Here is a 19,302-nt window from a genome sequence, read left to right as displayed (position 1 = left end):
AAGGGCTTAAAACTAATTATATATATTTTATTTATATATTTTGATCCAGCACCCAACCCAGCATGTTTTTTTTTTATGTGCGTGTCCTCTATTTAAAACGAAGACATAATTACAACATAGAAAACATTGATGTTTTATATCAAAACCATAGGCTAACTAAAGTAATTAACGCTGCTCCATAGATTTTGTGTCTGCTTCTCCACTACCTCAGTATAAGTATAGGTCCTTTCACGATATGAAATTGCATTCATAATGCCATTCATACTAGACAGATCTGATATAATGGTGATTTGTCTTTCATTATCAGTCCTGAGCTCACTGCCCCCTTAAAGCTGTGACAGAGACTGAAGCAGGGTCTCATACTAACGAGAGGTTTTAATATAAAAGCTCTTGTGCGAAATAAAATAAAGTTGGAAAGTGTTTCAGAGATCAGAGGGGACATTTCTGTCTGTTATGCTTGTATTCAGAGTTTGCTTTTTAAATACGTTATTGAATTATTCATTTTTTACACATTGTATCAAAACGAGTCAAATCCACTAGTTGGATGCAACATCCTAAATACATCACCAACACCACATAAATCACTCATATGTTTAAGTGTCTTTCCTTCCCTGTTAGGCTTATAGGGTCATAACGGTGATAATGATAACCAACAATTAGGAATTCATATACTTTCTTAAAGATTCTGATTTTCGATGTGGCATCAGGAGGAGTGTACACATTTATAATTCTCATTTTCGTGTATGCATAAAAACAATCAAATAAAAGGATACGCCCTGGAATAATTTCTCTACTTTGAATCATTTCAGCTTTACTTTAAAACATATACCAGCTCTATCCCCTCCAATATAAATAATAGAAGTGCCTTTTGACCACATATTCATTACATCCACTATGTTGTCTTCCTGTGTCGTCAACCTTAATTCTTGTGCACATATCACATTGTGTTTTAAGAAGAGGATTCATTTTTATATTTCTATTCTCTATTGACTTGATGCCTCTCACATTACATCCTTTACACTTGTTTTTGGTGTGTTTTCTTTGGAAGGAAAGACAAACTGATACAAAATTAAATGGTTCCTGTAGGGACCGCTCAGGACTGGCAGTCCTCTTCAGTCCCTGTTTTCCACTCGAAGTGACTCCATGGGGAGAGACAGGAAAAGGTTAACAAGTTCACATCAAATCACAGTCAAATCTGTGCACCATGTGCACCATGGGATTAATTTGTTTGTTTGTTTATTATTTTTTTCCTTTTTTTTTTACTCAATATAAGAAAATGTCAATAGACAAAGAAATACAAATATTAGTAGCCTATCAAAAGTGATAAAAAGGGTATAAAAGAGATACAAAATGCTGGACAGCTTCAGTTCATAAACCTTCTTTGCGGACCTGAATGGGAATGAAAAAAAATTCCTGTGCTCCATAAGACTATGTTAAATGGAACATGATGCTGTGATATTGTCCAAATCTCCAAGAAGCCTTTTATTTTTATTTTTTCCTGTGATGGCTATACTATACTAGTCCTACATAATAATTTCCTACTCAGTGATCATTCAGGGTCTGAGAGTTTATAATGACACTCTTGTCTTTTCCTAACCATATACTTGTCCTAGTGAATGTTATTAAACTTTTGTATATCCTACTGGAAATTAAGCTGTTAGTCCATAGTGAAATAGGCTGTTACTTCACAGAAAATTAGGAGTGTTTACATTTCGCTCCTCTTCTAGCTAATATTTAATCAATGCAGGGATTTTTTTTTTGCAAGCCATTCATACTAAATAATTTGTCCCTGGCCTACAACAGTCTATAATAACAGACTCCTGTTGGACTCCATATGTGTATCAATATTCTTTCTAAGTCATTAGTTTACTGATAGCTAGATGAGTCTCGCAGCCAGCTGGCTAGCTGGCTGCAAGACTCATCACTCATTCTTCCTTCAGAATCTCGGATGCGCGGGTCCTCTAACCCAGAGGTTCTCAAATGTTTTTCAGCCAAGGACCCCTTACCAGATAGAAAATATACCGGGGACCCCCTCATTCTGATTTGTGATTTTGGGCTAAGCTTAATTGTTTCCACGGTAACGTGCTTGACTTTTAATTTGATAGGTTTGTCATTAGAATGTAATCCATGAACCATTTTAGATTTAAAGCATGAACTATTTTCGTTGAACTATGAAGATTTTGCAAAAAAAAATATATGTTTTTTTTTTATTACATTACATTTAAATTACGTCATTTAGCAGACACTTTTGTTTTATCCAAAGCGACTTACAATATCACAATTTGTCAACAGTACATCCACTATGCAACACAATCAATGACAGCCAAGATATTTTGATAGACTAGCACCATGTAGGAAGTAGTTTGAGAAGGAATAAAGGCCGGCTTTACCGTGGGGAATATGAATATATATTAATTCTTAAAAAATCTTAAATTTCGAATCCGTTGAAATTTTTGAAATTGCTTGTTCACAGCCAGAGAAAAAAATAAAAATAAAAAAAATAAAAAAATAAAATAAAAATTGGGCAAGGTGACGCGTTTCGCGTCATCTGGGCCAAGTCCGCCTTGCAATTTGGAGGCATTTTTTTTTTTTTTTTTTTCTCTGGCTGTGAACAAGCAATTTCAAAAATTTCAACGGATTCGAAATTTAAGATTTTTTAAGAATTAATATATATTCATATTCCCCACGGTAAAGCCGGCCTTAAGTAACATGTAGCATTTTATTAAAAAAATATATATATATATATATATATTTTTTTTTTTACTTGAAAACTTTTCGCGGACCCCCTGGCAAAGTGCCACGGACCCCTGGGGGTCCGCGGACCCCCATTTGAGAACCACTGCTCTAACCACTGGGAGGTCGGCTCCAATGGCTTCACGCGATATACACATTATCAATACACAGTTTCCTTTTTAAATATACTTTATTAAATTATTCAATCAGGGGTTACATTTACAGTAAATACATTGTATAAACAGTAGAAATAAATAGTTATCAAAAATAAGAAGTCTGTTAGAAGGTGAGCAGGTGCCAGGGTGTGGGTCTCTTTGTTCTGATGTCCAGTGTTCTTTGTCTTTTCAGTTCTGTTATGATTTGTTTATAGACCACTTCACCCGGGATGACGGCTTGGTGGATAACTGTGGCACACCTCGTCTTCCACAACTTGGCCACGACCACACAAACAACTGTCCAGAAAAAGTCCTGGTGTGGCACTTGTTTCCTCAAAAACACCATACATCACAGCATTATAATTCACAGTAACATTAAGACCGATACTGACCATTTTCCCCCAAACATATTTAGATCGCTCACAGTTTAGGAGCAGATGTTCTATGGTTTCATCCTCTATGCAGTCATCCATAGGACACTCTTTGGTTGTGACCAAGCAGCTCCACTTGACGACTGCTCGGACTGCCAGTCTGCCAACTGAGACCAGCCACATGGTGTCTCTCTTGTTTTCTGTGAGACACTTACTAAATATATTTTTGATACAGACCTGAGAGCTTGCTTCATCTAAATGTTTGTAGGGGAAAACACCGTCATTACACAATTTTACATTTGCTGGACATTTCATTCCAAGCAATATTCATGTGTGCAAACTTGTTCACAAAGTCACCATACAAAAGTTTATAATATGGAACTGAGCTCCTTACTCGTCCTATTTTTTTGGTCCAGCTCAGGGCCTCACCTATCCACATGGCCTTTCGCTCTATGGCTGATGCAACGTTCTTACAGAAGGCGATGTTTACTTTTAACCCCAGATCAACAGCCCCAAGGCCTCCCTCCTTTTTACTCTTATAGAGTAGCTCCCTTTTTGTGACCTCCCTGGTGGTTCCCCATATAAAGTTCACTATAGTTTTAGAAATTTTCTTTAATGAGGGTTTCCACATTCCAATCATGGAAGTTTGAAACCCTCATTAGTGTTTTGCTTGCACCTGTGTTAAGCCTGCCTTTTCGGCACAAAATGGACCCCATGAGAAGGGTCTATTGGGACCTACTGTACTGTTGATTTATGCTTTTTTTTATACAGCCTGATGAAGACCAGTGAGGTTGAAACGCTTGCATTTTGTTGCCCGTGCTATTTTGTTTGAAGATGTACATTGTTAGTAAACTTGTTCAGTACACTTGTACATTACTTCTACATTAAATCGTGATCCTAATAGCCAAGAAGGTATTTTTTTCTATTTTTTTCTATTTTGCCTTTTTTATCCTACATAATAAAAAGTCGAACTGACAATGTGTTCCTCGTCCTTGTACTCTGTATGTACTGTAGGCTACAACAAAAACAGATCATTACATCACAAAGAGATAATCACATCACACATCTACTGTAGAATAAAATGTGAGACAATTTATGTGTGTGTGTGTGTGTGTGTGTGTGTGTCGTGTGTGATTTGATATGTGTGTATGTATATATATATATATATATGTGTGTGTGTGTGTGTGTGTGTGTGTGTGTGTGTGTGTGTGTGTGTGTGTGTGTGTGTGTATATATATATATATATATATATATATAGGTTTCAGTATACATGCTACAGCATGCGCTGGGACGCGTCATCAGTGATGTTGACTGGGGTCGTGGGGTGTTTCGGGTCTCACAACATCATCATGCCCAGTAGACCCAGCCGAGGCCGATTACGACCCCGACCCGCGTCCCAGAAGCAGCCGCTCTCGGATCAGCCTTCCTACTCTGTCTGCAACGTTGCCCGCGGAAGGGTTGATCATGCCCAATCCGCTGCAATAGAGTTTAGTGCTACACCGCAGTATTGAAAGACCTTCGGTGCATGGAGGTCTAAGGCCCTGTGGGGTGATTCCAGGCCGGGCACCTCCTTCGTCTCACCAGAACCTCCTGTGGCAAAAGGCAATCCTACCATGCTGTACCATGGGCAGGGAGGATGCCTCAAGGAGGCCTGTGCGCTGCACGTCATGCACCTGCGGCGAGCACCTCGCTCTAGCCTGAAGGACCCCAGGCCGCACCGATGTTTACGCAGATTTTCAGGAGGCTGATCCATAGCGTTTGTGGATTTCTCCCTCACGAGAGAGCCAGGCTGGAGTGCTAAAACCCATCCCGTACCGGATGCCGTCTCTCCGACCGTCAATATATATATATATATATATATATACACACACACACACAGATTAGGCTATGCAAATGTACTGAATTTGAGATTATTCTTCCCCCACTATTGAAGCTGTCCATACAAATATCGTTGACATGTTTATTGCTACATGCCAGATGCAATGTTTCTGATACAATGTTTCAGATACAATGTTTCTGACAATGTTTCAGATACAATGGGTCTGTCTGTAATGCAAGTGAGCTTCCTATCACCTAGCTACCTAACTAGATACTTTATTAATTAGGTATCAATTTTAATATAGGTGACTGAAAAATAAACTTGTTTCAGACGTCCTGGCGCTTTAAGGTAGCGTCATTTTATCCTTGTCCTGCAGTGGGCAGTGCAACACGCCTAGTAGCCGCGACACTGCCGGAAACTTGAAAGAAGAAGAAGAAGAAGAAGAAGCGACTGCTGGAACGTTCTAGACATAGCTAGATAGATAGATAGATCAAGATAGATCAAGCTAAGCTAAACCAGTTGTTTTTCGGCCAGACGTTTTTCGTAGTAATGGAAGAAGAACTGCTGTTTCTTTTTATTATTATTTATTATTATTTTGAGGAGATGGCGGAGGAAGAGGCCGAGGAGGACCGTGCCAGGATGGGGAGGTTGAAGCGGTGGGCGGCACTTTTGTCTAGCGAACCAGACCAGGTACAGTAGGCCTGAAGTTAGCAAATTTAGCTCCGTGACTGGACAAAAGACAGTCTACTACATAATTGTGACGTTCTTCCAGTGAAGTAAAATTATGCTCTATTGTCTTGGGCCCAGGGGTTGGCCATTGCAGTAACATAATGGACCAAGAGATTATTTAAAATGTCTCAAAGACACAGAACTAGCGTTAGATGCTATGCTATACCCCACATGACTGATAGCCAGCTAGCCCCGTTGGCTCAGCCAGCCAGCAAGATAGTTTAGAGCAGTCATAATTCATTACGATTTGCAAATACAGATGCACAGATACATACATCAATCAGTTTAATAAATTAGAACACAGATTGCTAAATTGAAGTATTAGGATTTAATACAATTAATGGTTACAGTAATTCACAACATTTAACATTGAGACGGTCAAATGTTCACTACTATACGATGATGAATAGAGAACAGGTGAATAGAAATTTAAAATCACTTGACCCTTTTTCATAAGTACATGTAGGAAATAAATGAATGTATGGATATGGTAAATAGATTGGTTGACATAAATGGCTTAAACTTTAAACAGATTTCAAGAGTTTTAAAATGTACACATGACGTGACCCCATCTCCCCCAACAGGAGAACTTGACTACCTACTGCCGTCTGAACATTCATGTGCCACTGCTGCGCCTGTACTTTGATGATGGAGACACACGTCCAGACTTCAGGCTCCACCGAGACGCCATCACAGCCCTCCTACGCATGATGGACCCTCAGAGGCACCATGGCTGGGGACCGGAGCTGGAAGTGCTAGTTTTCCTCTTTTGGTTAGGAGCTGGTACCTCCTACAGGTAAGAATGGGGATAGTTAATTTTTATTAATTACATTTTAGAGACTGCTTAAAGATCTGAATCTTTATTGATACCACTATCGATACTTTTCTATTACTTGGTGGAAAGACGAGACTACAATACATTTTTAACATAACTGGTATTGATTATGTAATGGTCTCAATCTCCATTCCTACCTAACCTGTAGGGTGACATCCAGAGCATTCGATATACCCCGCTCCACAGTCCACCTGTTGGTCCACCGCATGGCGACGGAACTCCTCAATGTGGCCCCTCGTGTCATCCGTTTGCCACAGACAGAGGAGGAGCACAGGGCAGTTGGGGATGGCTTTGCTCACCTGGCCAGGCACCCGGCATTCAGGAATGCCCGTGGGGCAATTGACGGCTGCCATGTGAGAATCAAGGCACCTGGGGAAGAGGACGCACAATGCTACAGGCAAGGCTTAAAGTTCTCAGGCACCATGCCATTCAGGCATAGAGCAGTATTACATTAATATAATACTTAATTTAATGCATTGTACACATTTCCTCACAGGCTCACAAATATTTTCTTGTTTTTGATTTTACCCCTGTACAGGAACAGAAAGCTGTACACGTCAATCCAACTCCAGGCAGTGTGTGACAGCAGGGGCCGATACATTGACATTTACGTGGGAACACCGGGGTCAGTGCATGACGCAAGGGTGCTGCGGCGAAGCCCCATCTACCACTCTGCCTACCCTCCCCCTGGCACTTTCCTCCTTGGAGACAGTGGCTACCCCTGTTTGGAGAGACCACTGGCCCTCATCACTCCTTTCAGGTAGGGATGCACGATATATTGGCAATCATATCGTATCGGCCGATGTTAGTCTTTTTTTCTTTTACATATTCATATCGGTCCAATGTTGCAATGTTAATATCGGTTATCGTATCGGCCAAAATGTTCATTGGTGCATCCCTACTTTCAGGAGACCTGTCAGAGGTGCAGAGAAGCTGCGCTTCAACATCCACCACGCCAGGGCTCGCAACATCATAGAGCGAGCCTTTGGAATGATGAAGACCCGGTGGAGAGCCATCTTCCTGCAGGCCCTGGAGGTAATTTAAACTGAGAATGACCGCAGCAAATGAGCAAATTCAAAGAGAAATAATTTATGTACTTATCCTTGAATTAATCTTTGGTTTCCCTCTAAGGTACACTCCACCTTTGTGCCAGATGTCATCATGGCATGCGCCACACTGCACAACATCTGCCTGGGAGTGGGTGACATCATGGAGGAAGAAGATGGGCAAGACCCTGCTGATGATGAGGCTGGGGGCGAGGCACAAGCTGGGGAAATGAATGGGAACGCCCTGCGTGACCATCTATCAACCCAAGTCAGCGCACTCCAGGATGTGGTCGGTGGCCATGAGTACGCACTGCACTGAGCTCAAGCTTATGGTGCGTCTGGGTGTTCTCCCATAATGTTCTCCTGAATCCTGTTGACTAACGTTAGAGTCCGCCGGAAGCCCGACACCGGCAGTTCCCCTCCAAGCAGGGTCTTAACGGAGCACGTTGTCTAGTGTCTTGTGCTGTCAAGTCTGTCTGTGGCGTCAATTGTCCGGGATCCTGTCCTGTAATGTGAAGTAAGTCTTGTGGCATTTCCCCTTACCCCGGTTATATACAAATGAGTTGGCAACCACCCTTTGGCAAATCAACTTTTGTACCATTTGATAATAGTTGTAAAATGATTATTTTTGTTGTTTTGTAAAATTATTCTTGAATTTTTGTAATCTGTTGTACTGTGAATGTAAATATTTTTAGTTTGAGTGTGTTCCACTGTTACCCAGTTTATTTTTGCTACATTTGAAATAAAACAATTTGCTTGTAAAACAATCTTTTGTTTATTTTATTACAAGTAACCTTGAACAACCATTTATAAAAAATCACATTTCATTTAATTTCAGTCAAAACTGGGTTGATTCAACCAACATGAAACAGAGAGAACTTCACTGACAAACAATGCTGATTTATTTTGCACATGATCTCACACATATCTTACAACTGTAACCAATTCTGAATGCATTTATTTAGACAGTTATTGAGAGTTGATTTTGAGTTAAGTTGAGTGATGTCATTAATGACAACACTGCCTCCACAACTTAACACATATCAACTCTCAATAACTGTCTAAATAAATGCATGCAAAACTGTTTGCAGTTTTCAGATGTCTGAGATCATGTGCAAAATAAATCAGCATTGTTCTCCTTTAAACTAGGAGCAGAGAAAGTGGCAGCAAGCAAGCTCAAAGTCAACATAGAATCAAAAGTGGAAAAAGGAGCTTACTGGTTACTTTTTAGGGAGAATATTTAATCCAGAAGTGTTGGTACACAGGTAACCTCAGGTTTACATACAATGTACAACTTCAAATACAATAAGAGACACGGGCAGGAAAAACGCAACGCGTTTCAACCTCACTGGGTCTTCATCAGGCTGAAGGCTGACGAAGACCCAGTGAGGTTGAAACGCGTTGCGTTTTTCCTGCCCGTGTCTCTTATTGTATTTGAAGTTGTACATTGTATGTAAACCTGAGGTTACCTGTGTACCAACACTTCTGGATTAAATATTCTCCTTTAAACTAAAAATAAGTTAGAAAGAAAATGCTCAACGCCTATCCATAAATCTCTCTAGGATAGAGAAGAGTCGGTCGGTTCGCTCTGCCTCATCCCTCCTCCTCTGCGCCTGCCTCTCTCTTTCACGCTCCATCTCCTCCTCAATCAGATCGGCGAGGCGACGCCGCTTCCTCTGTTGTGGGGCTGGGGCCATTTCTTGTGCTCTTTCTGGCTCTCGTGCCTCTCCTTCTCCTCCAGCCGCCGCTGCCTCCTCCTCTCCATCACCTCGCTCCTGTTCAGCTGCTGGCTTTGGCACACCCTCCAAAGGCAACGTGGCCCTCACCACCGCAGGCGTTATTGAATGTTTTTTTCCCAGGGCCTCGTCCATCAGGTTGTACCAAGGCCAGGTGGCCGGTGTACCCTCACCGCGGTCTGTACCACTACCGGTTGGTGGATCTTTCAGTTTCTAGAAGAAACGACAATTGAACAGTGCATAAAGAGCCCTAAAGTGAAAGAATGGATGAATATTACAATGGATATATATAAGATGGAAAGACTAACTGCTGTTATCAATCATAAAGTAGAACAATTTACCTCAAGATGGGAATGCTGGGTTCAATATATAACACCCATTAGGCCAGATTTTATTTTTTTGGATCCAAGATGAATGTACAATGAAAAGTAGACTCCCTGCTCTATATGTTTTGTTTTTTTGTTTTTGTTTGTTTGTTTTGTTGCTGCTGTTGCGGCTGTTGTGGTTTTGTCTTTTATTTTATTTGTCTATAAAAAAATAAAAAATAAATCTATGGCAGTACATATCTACAACGTATACAATGTAAGAACGTATAATAATCTGTCAATAAAAAGTAAAAAAAAAAAAAAGAACAGTGCATAAAGTAAAATGCAGTAGTGGCCTGTGGCTAACACTCAAGAACAATTAATACCTTGTACTGGGTCTTCAAGTTGTCCCATTTTTTTTGGGCAGATTTGAAGTCCACTTTCCCCTCCAGCCCAATATCAGCTAGCAGTTGACTGCAAAACACACACATACACAAAACACACAGGATTTGTGGGCTGTGTCCATTTGTGACAGCATCAGTGATTCAATATTTCCCACCTGGCAACACTGGTATGAAAACTGGGCATATGAACCTCTATGAAATGGAGGGGTTTAAATTAGTGATTTGTTCATCTCAAATGTTTTCATGGCACAGGGACCCATATGGGGAGATGTTTGATGTTGATTTAGCACTGAATTGTAGAACTGTCTACACTGGGGAGACAACTCGGTGAGTGTGAAATCTAGATTAGACTACTCATCTTTATATATCGTCTGATTGGGATATTTGGTTACTTAAATTTGAGTGAAATCAAGCTAACCCCCCCCCCCCCCCCCCCCCAAATCAACCCACAGCAAAAGCCAGAGCATAATAAGCTGTGTTGTTCAATGTTGGTGTGTAACTTACTTCCATCCATTGATAGCCGAATTCCTGTCCCCTGTAAAAAGCTTCTTGAGCCGCATCCTGGCCTTAATCAGCTTTGCTGTATCCTGTTTTGTCCCTATAAAATAAATCAGTTGCCACGGTGTAATTTATTTAGACAGTGAGCAGAGCTGAAGCCAAAGGAGCTAACGTCATCATCAGCTAATGAATGCATAACGTTACCTAGCGTATTTCTTATCGATAACGTTACACATTCAACCAACAAATGTGTGCTTAAGTAATGGCTGGTTAAAAACGAACTTCACTTACACTTGAAGGTGAACGCAGGGTCTGGGAGGGGAGGCTGGCAAGCAAGACTAGCCATGTTGCTAGTACCTGGCTCTGTGTTGCTGTCCATGGCTGGTCATGAAGTTCTTTGTACTCCTGGTGCAGGCGCGCGCACGGAGCGGGTAAAACGCTAGCCACCTAACTAGTGGCTGCTGTCCAGAACACCGTCAGCTAAGATGCTTCCTACTATTCTTCAAACGTGACTTTCCTGACACCGTACAAACAACTGACCGCACTGAAATGAAGTAATGGTTTACGCTATTGACTATTCTAAAATAAAAATGAAAAGAAAGCGATGATGCTTGTTATTTAGCGAATGGGCGTTTCACTTTTTCTGTTGCGGGAGGTTTTGTGGGGGCGGCCATTGGAGGAAGTTTGTGGGGAGAGCTTCATTCTTCTTCGTGGATTGCAAGGGGCGCAAGGTATCATGGGATACCCTAGCCCACCAAAGTGTGCATGGTATGGTTCCTCAAAAATTATCAAAAATTATCCATAACTAGGTACCTAAAAAGGTTGCAAATTCAGTGAACTTATGTATCAAACTGGTTTCAGACAGCCTAATTACAACTTATTACCTAGAAATGCCACCTATAAAGATCGTTCACTTGCGTTACAGACAGAACCAATGTTTCAGGTACAATGGGAGATTTGTCTCTGTCTTAAATATAAACAGGGCCATGCATCAGCACAGGGAAGACATCTTACACGGCAATTGGAAAATGCAGAGCAATCTTTGCTTCTGAAATGTGTTTCTATTCTATTATATATTCCATTATATTGCTTTCCATTCCATTCTATTCTATTCTATTCTATTCTATTCTATTCTATTATGTTATATCACATTCCATTCCATTCCATTCTGTTCTATTTCATTCTATTCTATTCTATTCATTTTTAGTTCAAAGAGAGAATTGTTGATGAAGGAGGAGGGGAAATATATAGTCCGCGCGCGGGAAGTGAACCGAGGCACGTCACAGTCACGACGAGAGTCAACCTATCGCAGGCGGGGAGCCGAATAGCGCTATTTGCATGAGCTGCCTATAAATAGAGTGTTTCTGTTAAGCGGACTTCATTCTCTGCTCTAAAGTACCGAGAAGTCAGCATGCCTGAACCCGCGAAGTCAGCGCCCAAGAAGGGCTCCAAGAAAGCCGTGACCAAGACCGCTGCCAAGGGCGGCAAGAAGCGCAGAAAGTCCAGGAAGGAGAGCTATGCCATCTACGTGTACAAGGTGCTGAAGCAGGTCCATCCCGACACCGGCATCTCCTCCAAGGCCATGGGAATCATGAACTCCTTTGTCAATGACATATTTGAGCGCATCGCCAGTGAGGCGTCTCGACTGGCTCTTTATAACAAGCGCCGCACCATCACCTCCAGGGAGATCCAGACAGCTGTCCGCCTGCTGCTGCCCGGTGAGCTGGCCAAGCACGCCGTGTCCGAGGGCACAAAGGCCGTCACCAAGTACACCAGCTCCAAGTAAACCGCTTGGAACTACTTTAACCCAAAGGCCCTTTTAAGGGCCACACACAACTTTCACAAAGAGCTTATTCATTTAGTTTGAAAAGTAACTTAAATATAGTGGTCTACAATGACGTATCTATAGCCTACTATGATTTTATTCAGAGAATGTATTTTTGTTTTACTGCGTGTCCAGCTCATTCGATTATGAATTAAGGTGCGCTCTGAAGACTACAAGTTGTTTATGTGTGGAGCTCCGAAGTTATTGTTTGTTTTTCATTTTAACAATTCAAACCGAAAAGTAAACTAACCAAAATTCCATGTGATTACGTAATGCTACAGCCTACTGCTCATACTAAAAATCACACAATTAGTAGGCCTACTATCCATCATGTCTCCATCTTCATATTTACATAAGCCTATGTAGACTACTACAGTATATTTCCAGTTGATACAGGCTACTTTACCCTACAGTGGGCCTAAGTTGTATGAAATATTATTGACAATTATTTTAAGTTTGACAGCACCCGACCCTTTCAGAATCTAGATCAGTCAGAACAGCTTGGGAACTATATTAAACTACACTGGATGATATGCCGCCCCAGTCTTACTGCATAAAGATTAATATTTTGTATTTTAAACTTTTGTATTTTATGACAAAATTTCCCCACAGGGACAGTGTAGTGTATTGCAGTGTAGTGCTCATCTTACTTATTACAGAAATAAACAATAGAAGGTGACACAGGTATTTTATTCAAAGACTGAGATGATCTGATCCAAGACCAGCACAGCCTGAATAATGTATTATGAAGTTAATGATGGAAATATTAAACTACCACATTTTTGCTACTATTAATAACAAAAACAAATAAACATTTTCTCATCCCTCAACAAATCACATCACACTGCATCTGATCAAGGCACATCCCTCACAGTTTTTGGCCAGTTAAAGTGGTGATCCATTCCAGCTGTCTCCGAATGTGAATAGTGATTTACGGTAAATATCAGGCTGAAACTACATCAGCAGTAGAGTAGTAGTAGTCTATACAAAATGCAGAATGTCGGTCTAATGGACCAACCACAGCAAGGTGGATAACAGTGTCTAAGTCAATTGACAATTATGTCCATTGGAGAAAATACATGTTTGGCCTACTTTCATGTAAAATCAAACTTTTAAAGGAAACATAATATTTTCAGTTTCATTAATCATGACTGCATCATTCACCAGAGTCAGAAAGTTAGTGCTCCATAGGAACAGTCTCAATGTAACCCGCCCGCAGCATCAGTGTGTTTACGGACACGAAAACATCCGACAATTAAAACAAAACGAATCACAGCACTACAGTACTCTGACTTTTATTGTCTCGTCAGACATCTCTGCTTACTGGAAAAATAGTGTTGCCTGGAATATAAAGCATATTAAACCATTTTATGAGTTGAAATGCAAGGAAATCCCACTGCGAACAGAATACTGTGACAGTGTAATGCAGAGGTCTGAAGCTTCCCTGAATAAAGATAAAGATTCCTCATTGTTAAAAATGACTCCATTTCGAAAGGAAACATGTTTTCTAACAGGTCCAATAACAGTTACATTTCAAAACTGATCTGATCTGTGTCTTTTATCCCTAAAATGTGAGAGAGAAAACACAAGTGTTGCCACATTTGAGCTGCGCAGAGAGAGGCTGTGTGTGTTGAGTCTACACGGTCCTCATGCTGTGTATAAGTCCCGCCTCTTGCTCTGCATGGACAACACATTCCGGTCAGACTTTGTCGAGTTGTGTGAAACAGAAAAGACGAGAGAAGAAGAATGGCAGAAGTCGCTCCAGCTGCACCCGCCGCTGCCTCCCCGGCAAAAGCGACCAAAGCCGCCAAGAAGAAGGTCGTGAAGCCGAAGAAGGCTGGTCCCAGCGTCGGTGAGCTGATTGTCAAAGCTGTGTCCGCCTCCAAGGAGCGAAGCGGCGTGTCTCTGGCTGCCGTCAAGAAGAGCCTGGCTGCAGGAGGCTACGACGTGGAGAAGAATAATGCCCGCGTCAAGATCGCCATCAAGAAGCTGGTGGAAAAAGGCGCTCTGCTCCAGGTTAAGGGCACCGGGGCTTCCGGCTCCTTCAAGGTCCCCAAGGCAGAAAAGGTGAAGAAGCCGGTTGCCAAGAAAGCCGCTCCTAAAGCCAAGAAGCCAGCTGCCAAGAAAGCAGTCAAGAGCCCCAAGAAGAAGGCTGCAGCTAAAAAGCCAGTAGCCGTAGCCGCCAAGAAATCTCCCAAAAAAGCCAAGAAGCCCGCTGCAGTGGCCAAGAAACCAGCCAAGAGCCCCAAGAAGGCGACCAAGAGTCCCAAGAAGGCGGTGAAGAAGCCCGCTGCTGTCAAGAAAGCACCCGCGAAATCACCAGCGAAGAAGGCTGCCAAGCCCAAAGCAGCAAAGAAAGCAGCACCCAAGAAGAAGTAAAGCGGCTGCCTTGATCTCTCCCACCCCAAAAAGGCTCTTTTAAGAGCCACCCACAACCTCCATGAAAGAGCATCCTTACTATGATTATTATTTCATGTCAAATTATGAGCCCATCACAACACATTACACAACAGATTTTATATATTAATATTCAAACTAAACAATAAATTAAATTAATTGGTCTAACCGTCTGTAACCAGATTGTAGATTGACAACATTTTGTGAAGTTAAAGATGAAGTGTTATAATGGGAAAATAAAAGTACACATTTTAAATTAAGAATATATAGTTAAGACTGGCATCCTATCCAAACTGCTTTTCCTAGCAAACATTTCCACCAGCAGACAATATGTACAATAAATAGTGTGTTAACCTAATCTGGGGTACAACCAGGTAAATTACAAAATGTATGCTGTTGTATAAAAGTACTACGGTGGTTTGGGTGCTTTAGACTAGAGCTTTGCTCCAGACTGAAAATTGCCTTTGTTAAAAATGTCTCAGCTGCCATCGCTAGAAATGCTCTCTGGGTTGGTGACCTCAATGTGGAGGAAACTGCAAGTACAATGATTTTGAATTAAACGAATGCTCTTTATGGTGGCCTAATTATGTAGAAACTAATAACTTAACTAATAACACTAGCACAGAGGTGATAACAAATGAGAACCTCTCAGAGAGCATTTGAGATGTCAGATGGCTGATTTCTGTTGACGCAGCAACACCTGCTGATGGACTGTTACAGAGCTCAGGAGGTCTGGGCCATGTTGCAAGGTCTGGGTCTGGTTTTTAACATCACGTACTTCCATCATGCATGGTTTGCTGGAGGAGGTGATGCCCTCTAAGCAAGAATAGATGTTCCACCACCTCATCATTAGTCTGTTACAAATTATGTAAAACCAGATCTGTCATGAGCATCCAACAAACTGTTTTTGATAGTGACAGAGTCATAAGGCAGGTCCTGACTGAGCTCAGGAGGAGGAGAACTCTGGACATGCAAGATACTTTCCCGTGGAATCTACTGAACTGAAATCATACTTTATTTTGATGTATTGATATGAATTGTGAGTCTCCCCCCTCGACCATGTAATGATTTTATTTGTGCTTTTGTATTGTAAGTTTTTTTTTTTGTATTTCTTTGTAAAAACCCTCTGACTTTTTCGAAACAAATACATTTAAAAAGCACAACAGATATTTGATGTGGCAGATTTACCCTCTCCCCCGAAGCCAGGCACGCGCGCGACACACACACACACACACACACACACACACACACACACACACACACACACACACACACACACACACACACACGCGCACACGCGCACACTCGCACACATGTATGCACACAATTTCGGCGGGCTTTCCTCCAATTGGTCTAGTTAATATGTTGCAGATCGCTCCTCCCCTCGGGCAGGCGAATCAGCGTGCAGCAGCTCTCCGGCATTGCCTTTATAAAGCCGACATTCACTGCCTAGAAGCTCATTTTCCAACTTCTAAAAGAAGGAAGAGTTCAACCATGGCCAGAACCAAGCAGACCGCCCGTAAATCCACTGGAGGAAAAGCTCCCAGGAAGCAGCTCGCCACCAAGGCTGCCCGCAAGAGCGCCCCGGCCACCGGCGGCGTCAAGAAGCCTCACCGTTACAGGCCCGGTACCGTGGCTCTCAGAGAGATCCGCCGTTACCAGAAATCCACTGAGCTGCTGATCCGCAAGCTGCCCTTCCAGCGCCTGGTCAGAGAGATCGCTCAGGACTTCAAGACCGACCTGCGCTTCCAGAGCTCCGCTGTCATGGCTCTGCAGGAGGCCAGCGAGGCTTACCTGGTCGGCCTGTTTGAGGACACAAACCTGTGCGCCATCCACGCCAAGAGGGTCACCATCATGCCCAAAGACATCCAGCTGGCCCGCCGCATCCGCGGAGAGCGCGCTTAAACCATCTGCTGTCTGACACCAACACAAAGGCTCTTTTAAGAGCCACCTCCATCTTTACTGAAAAGAGTTACAATTATCCAATATCCTGCAGTATTCCCTACATTATACAGTTATGCATTATGATGAAACATCAACATACCGTAATTAAGCCATATACATGTAATAAGTAAACAATATTTCATAACATGGGCATCACAGAGCATTGGAGATGGTAACATGCATGTATGCACAACAACCAGATACAGTGTTAAGTGCGGAACGTAACTGTCAACACCTGTCCACAGGTGACTTTTATAATACCACGTGATAGAAGCCACGATATGCTTTTTAAGAGCCAATTCACGCCTTAAGAGTTTATTCTGCTTTAAATTATGGATTATTACCGTATTTTATCAGACTCAAGCAACCAAATTAGCCATGTCTAGGCCTGTATTGATCGTGGGAAGATAAAAAATTATTATTATATTAACTATTCTGGCATTTGCAGACCAATGCACAGCAAATGAAACATGGGCTAGCTGGCAGATTCGCCAGAGAAAAACAGCAGTCTAAACACTCTTCTTTCCACACATATGGCATTTTTACTATGTGGAGAAAAGTCCGCCAATATTCAAACTCAGTCGCGCGCTGCTTCTCTGCAAACTATTTTCTGATTGGACGGACGTGGACCGCCCCGCCCGCACCCAGAACATATAAACCAGGCTTTTCTTGTAATTCACATTTTCTTTGAGTCTCAGCTCTAGAAAGACTTCACCATGAGTGGCAGAGGAAAAACCGGCGGAAAGGCTCGTGCGAAGGCGAAGACCCGCTCATCTCGTGCAGGGCTCCAGTTCCCGGTCGGCCGTGTCCACAGGCTGCTGCGCAAAGGAAACTACGCTCAGCGTGTCGGTGCTGGAGCCCCGGTGTATCTGGCGGCGGTGCTCGAGTATCTGACCGCTGAGATCCTGGAGTTGGCTGGAAACGCTGCCCGCGACAACAAGAAGAGCCGCATCATCCCCCGTCACCTGCAGCTGGCCGTCCGCAACGACGAGGAGCTCAACAAGCTGCTTGGCGGAGTCACCATCGCTCAGGGCGGCGTGCTGCCCAACATCCAGGCGGTGCTGCTGCCCAAGAAGACTGAGAAGGCCGCCAAGAAGTAAACTCCACCAGCCTGTCCAAACATCAAACCAAAGGCTCTTTTAAGAGCCACCCACTTCCTCCAAAAGAGCTATCCTTACTTAATTGTTATGCGGTTAATAATGTATAGGATGTATGTGAATTGCAGCAATAATACAAGAATAAACCTCTATTGAATGTGCCCCTGTGCTTCTCGACTACGGTCTGGGGGCAGAAGCGGGAATGATCTTCCAACACGTATAACTATAAAGTCATTTTAGCCGACTGGTTCGATATCAGCTGTTGTAATAAAAATGTGTTTTGTTATCGCTTCCCCCTCAACATACACACCATCACTCACGGCACATAGTACACTACACTCTCATGGATTACCTTCCAATTCTGCAACACGAGGGTACTCTGGATGTTCACACTTCACAGCAATGTTAGCCCGTTTGCGGCTGCTTAGTTTCACAGCCTGGCTGGTTTAACTCCTATCAAAAAAAACACCACAAGATCAGTGGCTGGTTTAACATGGCGATATGAATAAGTGATTCATTGACCTTAAAGTGTACAGTAAAACCAGTTGCAATAGGATTAGGTTTGCGTTCACATAATGTAGCCTACAAGGAAAACGTGCACTGCAGCACATGGTGAAACGGGAATAGACTCTTTGGTAAGTGTGGGCGGCTCTTAAAAGAGCCTTTGTGTTGTTTTGTTGTTGGTCGGTAAATGAAGTTAACCTCCGAAGCCGTACAGAGTGCGGCCCTGCCTCTTCAGAGCATACACCACATCCATGGCGGTGACGGTCTTTCTCTTGGCGTGCTCGGTGTAGGTGACGGCATCACGGATGACGTTCTCCAGGAAGACCTTGAGAACCCCGCGGGTCTCCTCGTAGATCAGACCAGAGATGCGCTTCACTCCACCGCGGCGAGCCAGACGGCGGATAGCGGGCTTGGTGATTCCCTGGATGTTATCACGGAGGACTTTACGATGACGCTTGGCGCCTCCTTTCCCGAGTCCCTTTCCACCCTTTCCTCTGCCAGACATCGTGCTGATTCGTTTAGTTCAAAAAGAACAAACTGAAGAGACTCAGAAAGCGTCACAATATAAATCGCATTTGCGGACCAGAAGGAGGAAGAAAAGAAAAGAGGGTACTGAGCTGGGCGGTGCCAAACTCTGAAGCCCCCCCCCCCTCTCTATGAGGTTGCAGCATTTAGCAGAAGCCACCACCATTAGATACATACGGTACATACATACATACATACGTACATACGTACATACATACATACATACATACATACATACATACATAGCACCAGCGTGCGGCTATCTGTTTCAATGAACAATGTTTGTTTAAATTGTTGTCCCACTGATGATGTCATAATGTCTATGACATCATCAGTGATGTCATCAGTGACATCATTATTGAACAAAGCATTATGACAG

At 42.6% G+C, this 19,302-nt stretch overlaps 4 protein-coding genes and 3 pseudogenes across 7 annotated transcripts; 5 read left to right on the top strand and 2 right to left on the bottom strand.

Annotated features, from left to right (window-relative positions):
- Nucleotides 1–5,681: 5,681 nt before the first annotated feature.
- On the top strand, nucleotides 5,682–8,444 carry LOC310790204 (putative nuclease HARBI1; the record flags this gene model as incomplete). Its single annotated transcript, XM_083651880.1, has 6 exons — nucleotides 5,682–5,768; nucleotides 6,392–6,603; nucleotides 6,791–7,039; nucleotides 7,181–7,402; nucleotides 7,551–7,677; nucleotides 7,774–8,444. 6 exons carry the CDS (start codon nucleotides 5,682–5,684, stop codon nucleotides 8,005–8,007), a joined length of 1,131 nt encoding a protein of 376 aa, XP_083508006.1. The 3' UTR covers nucleotides 8,008–8,444.
- Nucleotides 8,445–9,151: 707 nt separating this feature from the next.
- Nucleotides 9,152–11,530, bottom strand: LOC310790502 (uncharacterized protein). The gene is made up of 4 exons (XM_083652204.1): nucleotides 10,923–11,530; nucleotides 10,638–10,731; nucleotides 10,116–10,203; nucleotides 9,152–9,637 (listed from the first exon to the last, which is right to left on the bottom strand). The coding sequence occupies exons 1-4, from the start codon at nucleotides 11,008–11,010 to the stop codon at nucleotides 9,224–9,226; spliced, it is 684 nt and encodes a 227-aa protein (XP_083508330.1). The 5' UTR covers nucleotides 11,011–11,530; the 3' UTR covers nucleotides 9,152–9,223.
- Nucleotides 11,531–12,042: 512 nt separating this feature from the next.
- On the top strand, nucleotides 12,043–12,417 carry LOC310790518 (histone H2B pseudogene; annotated as a pseudogene). The gene has a single exon. The product of its transcript is annotated as a histone H2B pseudogene (transcript).
- A 1,785-nt stretch (nucleotides 12,418–14,202) lies between these two features.
- Nucleotides 14,203–14,835, top strand: LOC310790505 (histone H1 pseudogene; annotated as a pseudogene). The gene has a single exon. The product of its transcript is annotated as a histone H1 pseudogene (transcript).
- A 1,512-nt stretch (nucleotides 14,836–16,347) lies between these two features.
- On the top strand, nucleotides 16,348–16,758 carry LOC310790506 (histone H3.2; the record flags this gene model as incomplete). The annotated part of the gene is made up of 1 exon (XM_083652205.1): nucleotides 16,348–16,758. The coding sequence occupies one exon, from the start codon at nucleotides 16,348–16,350 to the stop codon at nucleotides 16,756–16,758; it is 411 nt and encodes a 136-aa protein (XP_083508331.1).
- Nucleotides 16,759–17,513: 755 nt separating this feature from the next.
- Nucleotides 17,514–17,897, top strand: LOC310790510 (histone H2A pseudogene; annotated as a pseudogene). The gene has a single exon. The product of its transcript is annotated as a histone H2A pseudogene (transcript).
- Nucleotides 17,898–18,591: 694 nt separating this feature from the next.
- LOC310790522 (histone H4) lies at nucleotides 18,592–18,903 on the bottom strand (the record flags this gene model as incomplete). Its single annotated transcript, XM_083652213.1, has 1 exon — nucleotides 18,592–18,903. One exon carries the CDS (start codon nucleotides 18,901–18,903, stop codon nucleotides 18,592–18,594), a length of 312 nt encoding a protein of 103 aa, XP_083508339.1.
- Nucleotides 18,904–19,302: the final 399 nt, after the last annotated feature.

This window comes from Poromitra crassiceps, assembly GCF_964638095.1.
Source record: "Poromitra crassiceps genome assembly, chromosome: 15".
NCBI classification, from domain to species: Eukaryota; Metazoa; Chordata; class Actinopteri; order Beryciformes; family Melamphaidae; genus Poromitra; species Poromitra crassiceps.
This window is presented reverse-complemented; position numbering and strand designations above follow the sequence as displayed.

What these genes read in the sequence shown, in the direction of transcription:
- LOC310790502 (XM_083652204.1), bottom strand. Translation starts at nt 11,010, where the DNA reads ATGGACAGCAACACAGAGCCAGGTACTAGCAACATGGCTAGTCTTGCT. An exon ending in CCCTGCGTTCACCTTCAAGT is followed by an intron (nt 10,732 to 10,922) that starts GTAAGTGAAGTT and finishes TTTATTTTATAG; the next exon opens with GGACAAAACAGGATACAGCA. An exon ending in TCGGCTATCAATGGATGGAA is followed by an intron (nt 10,204 to 10,637) that starts GTAAGTTACACA and finishes TGTGTTTTGCAG; the next exon opens with TCAACTGCTAGCTGATATTG.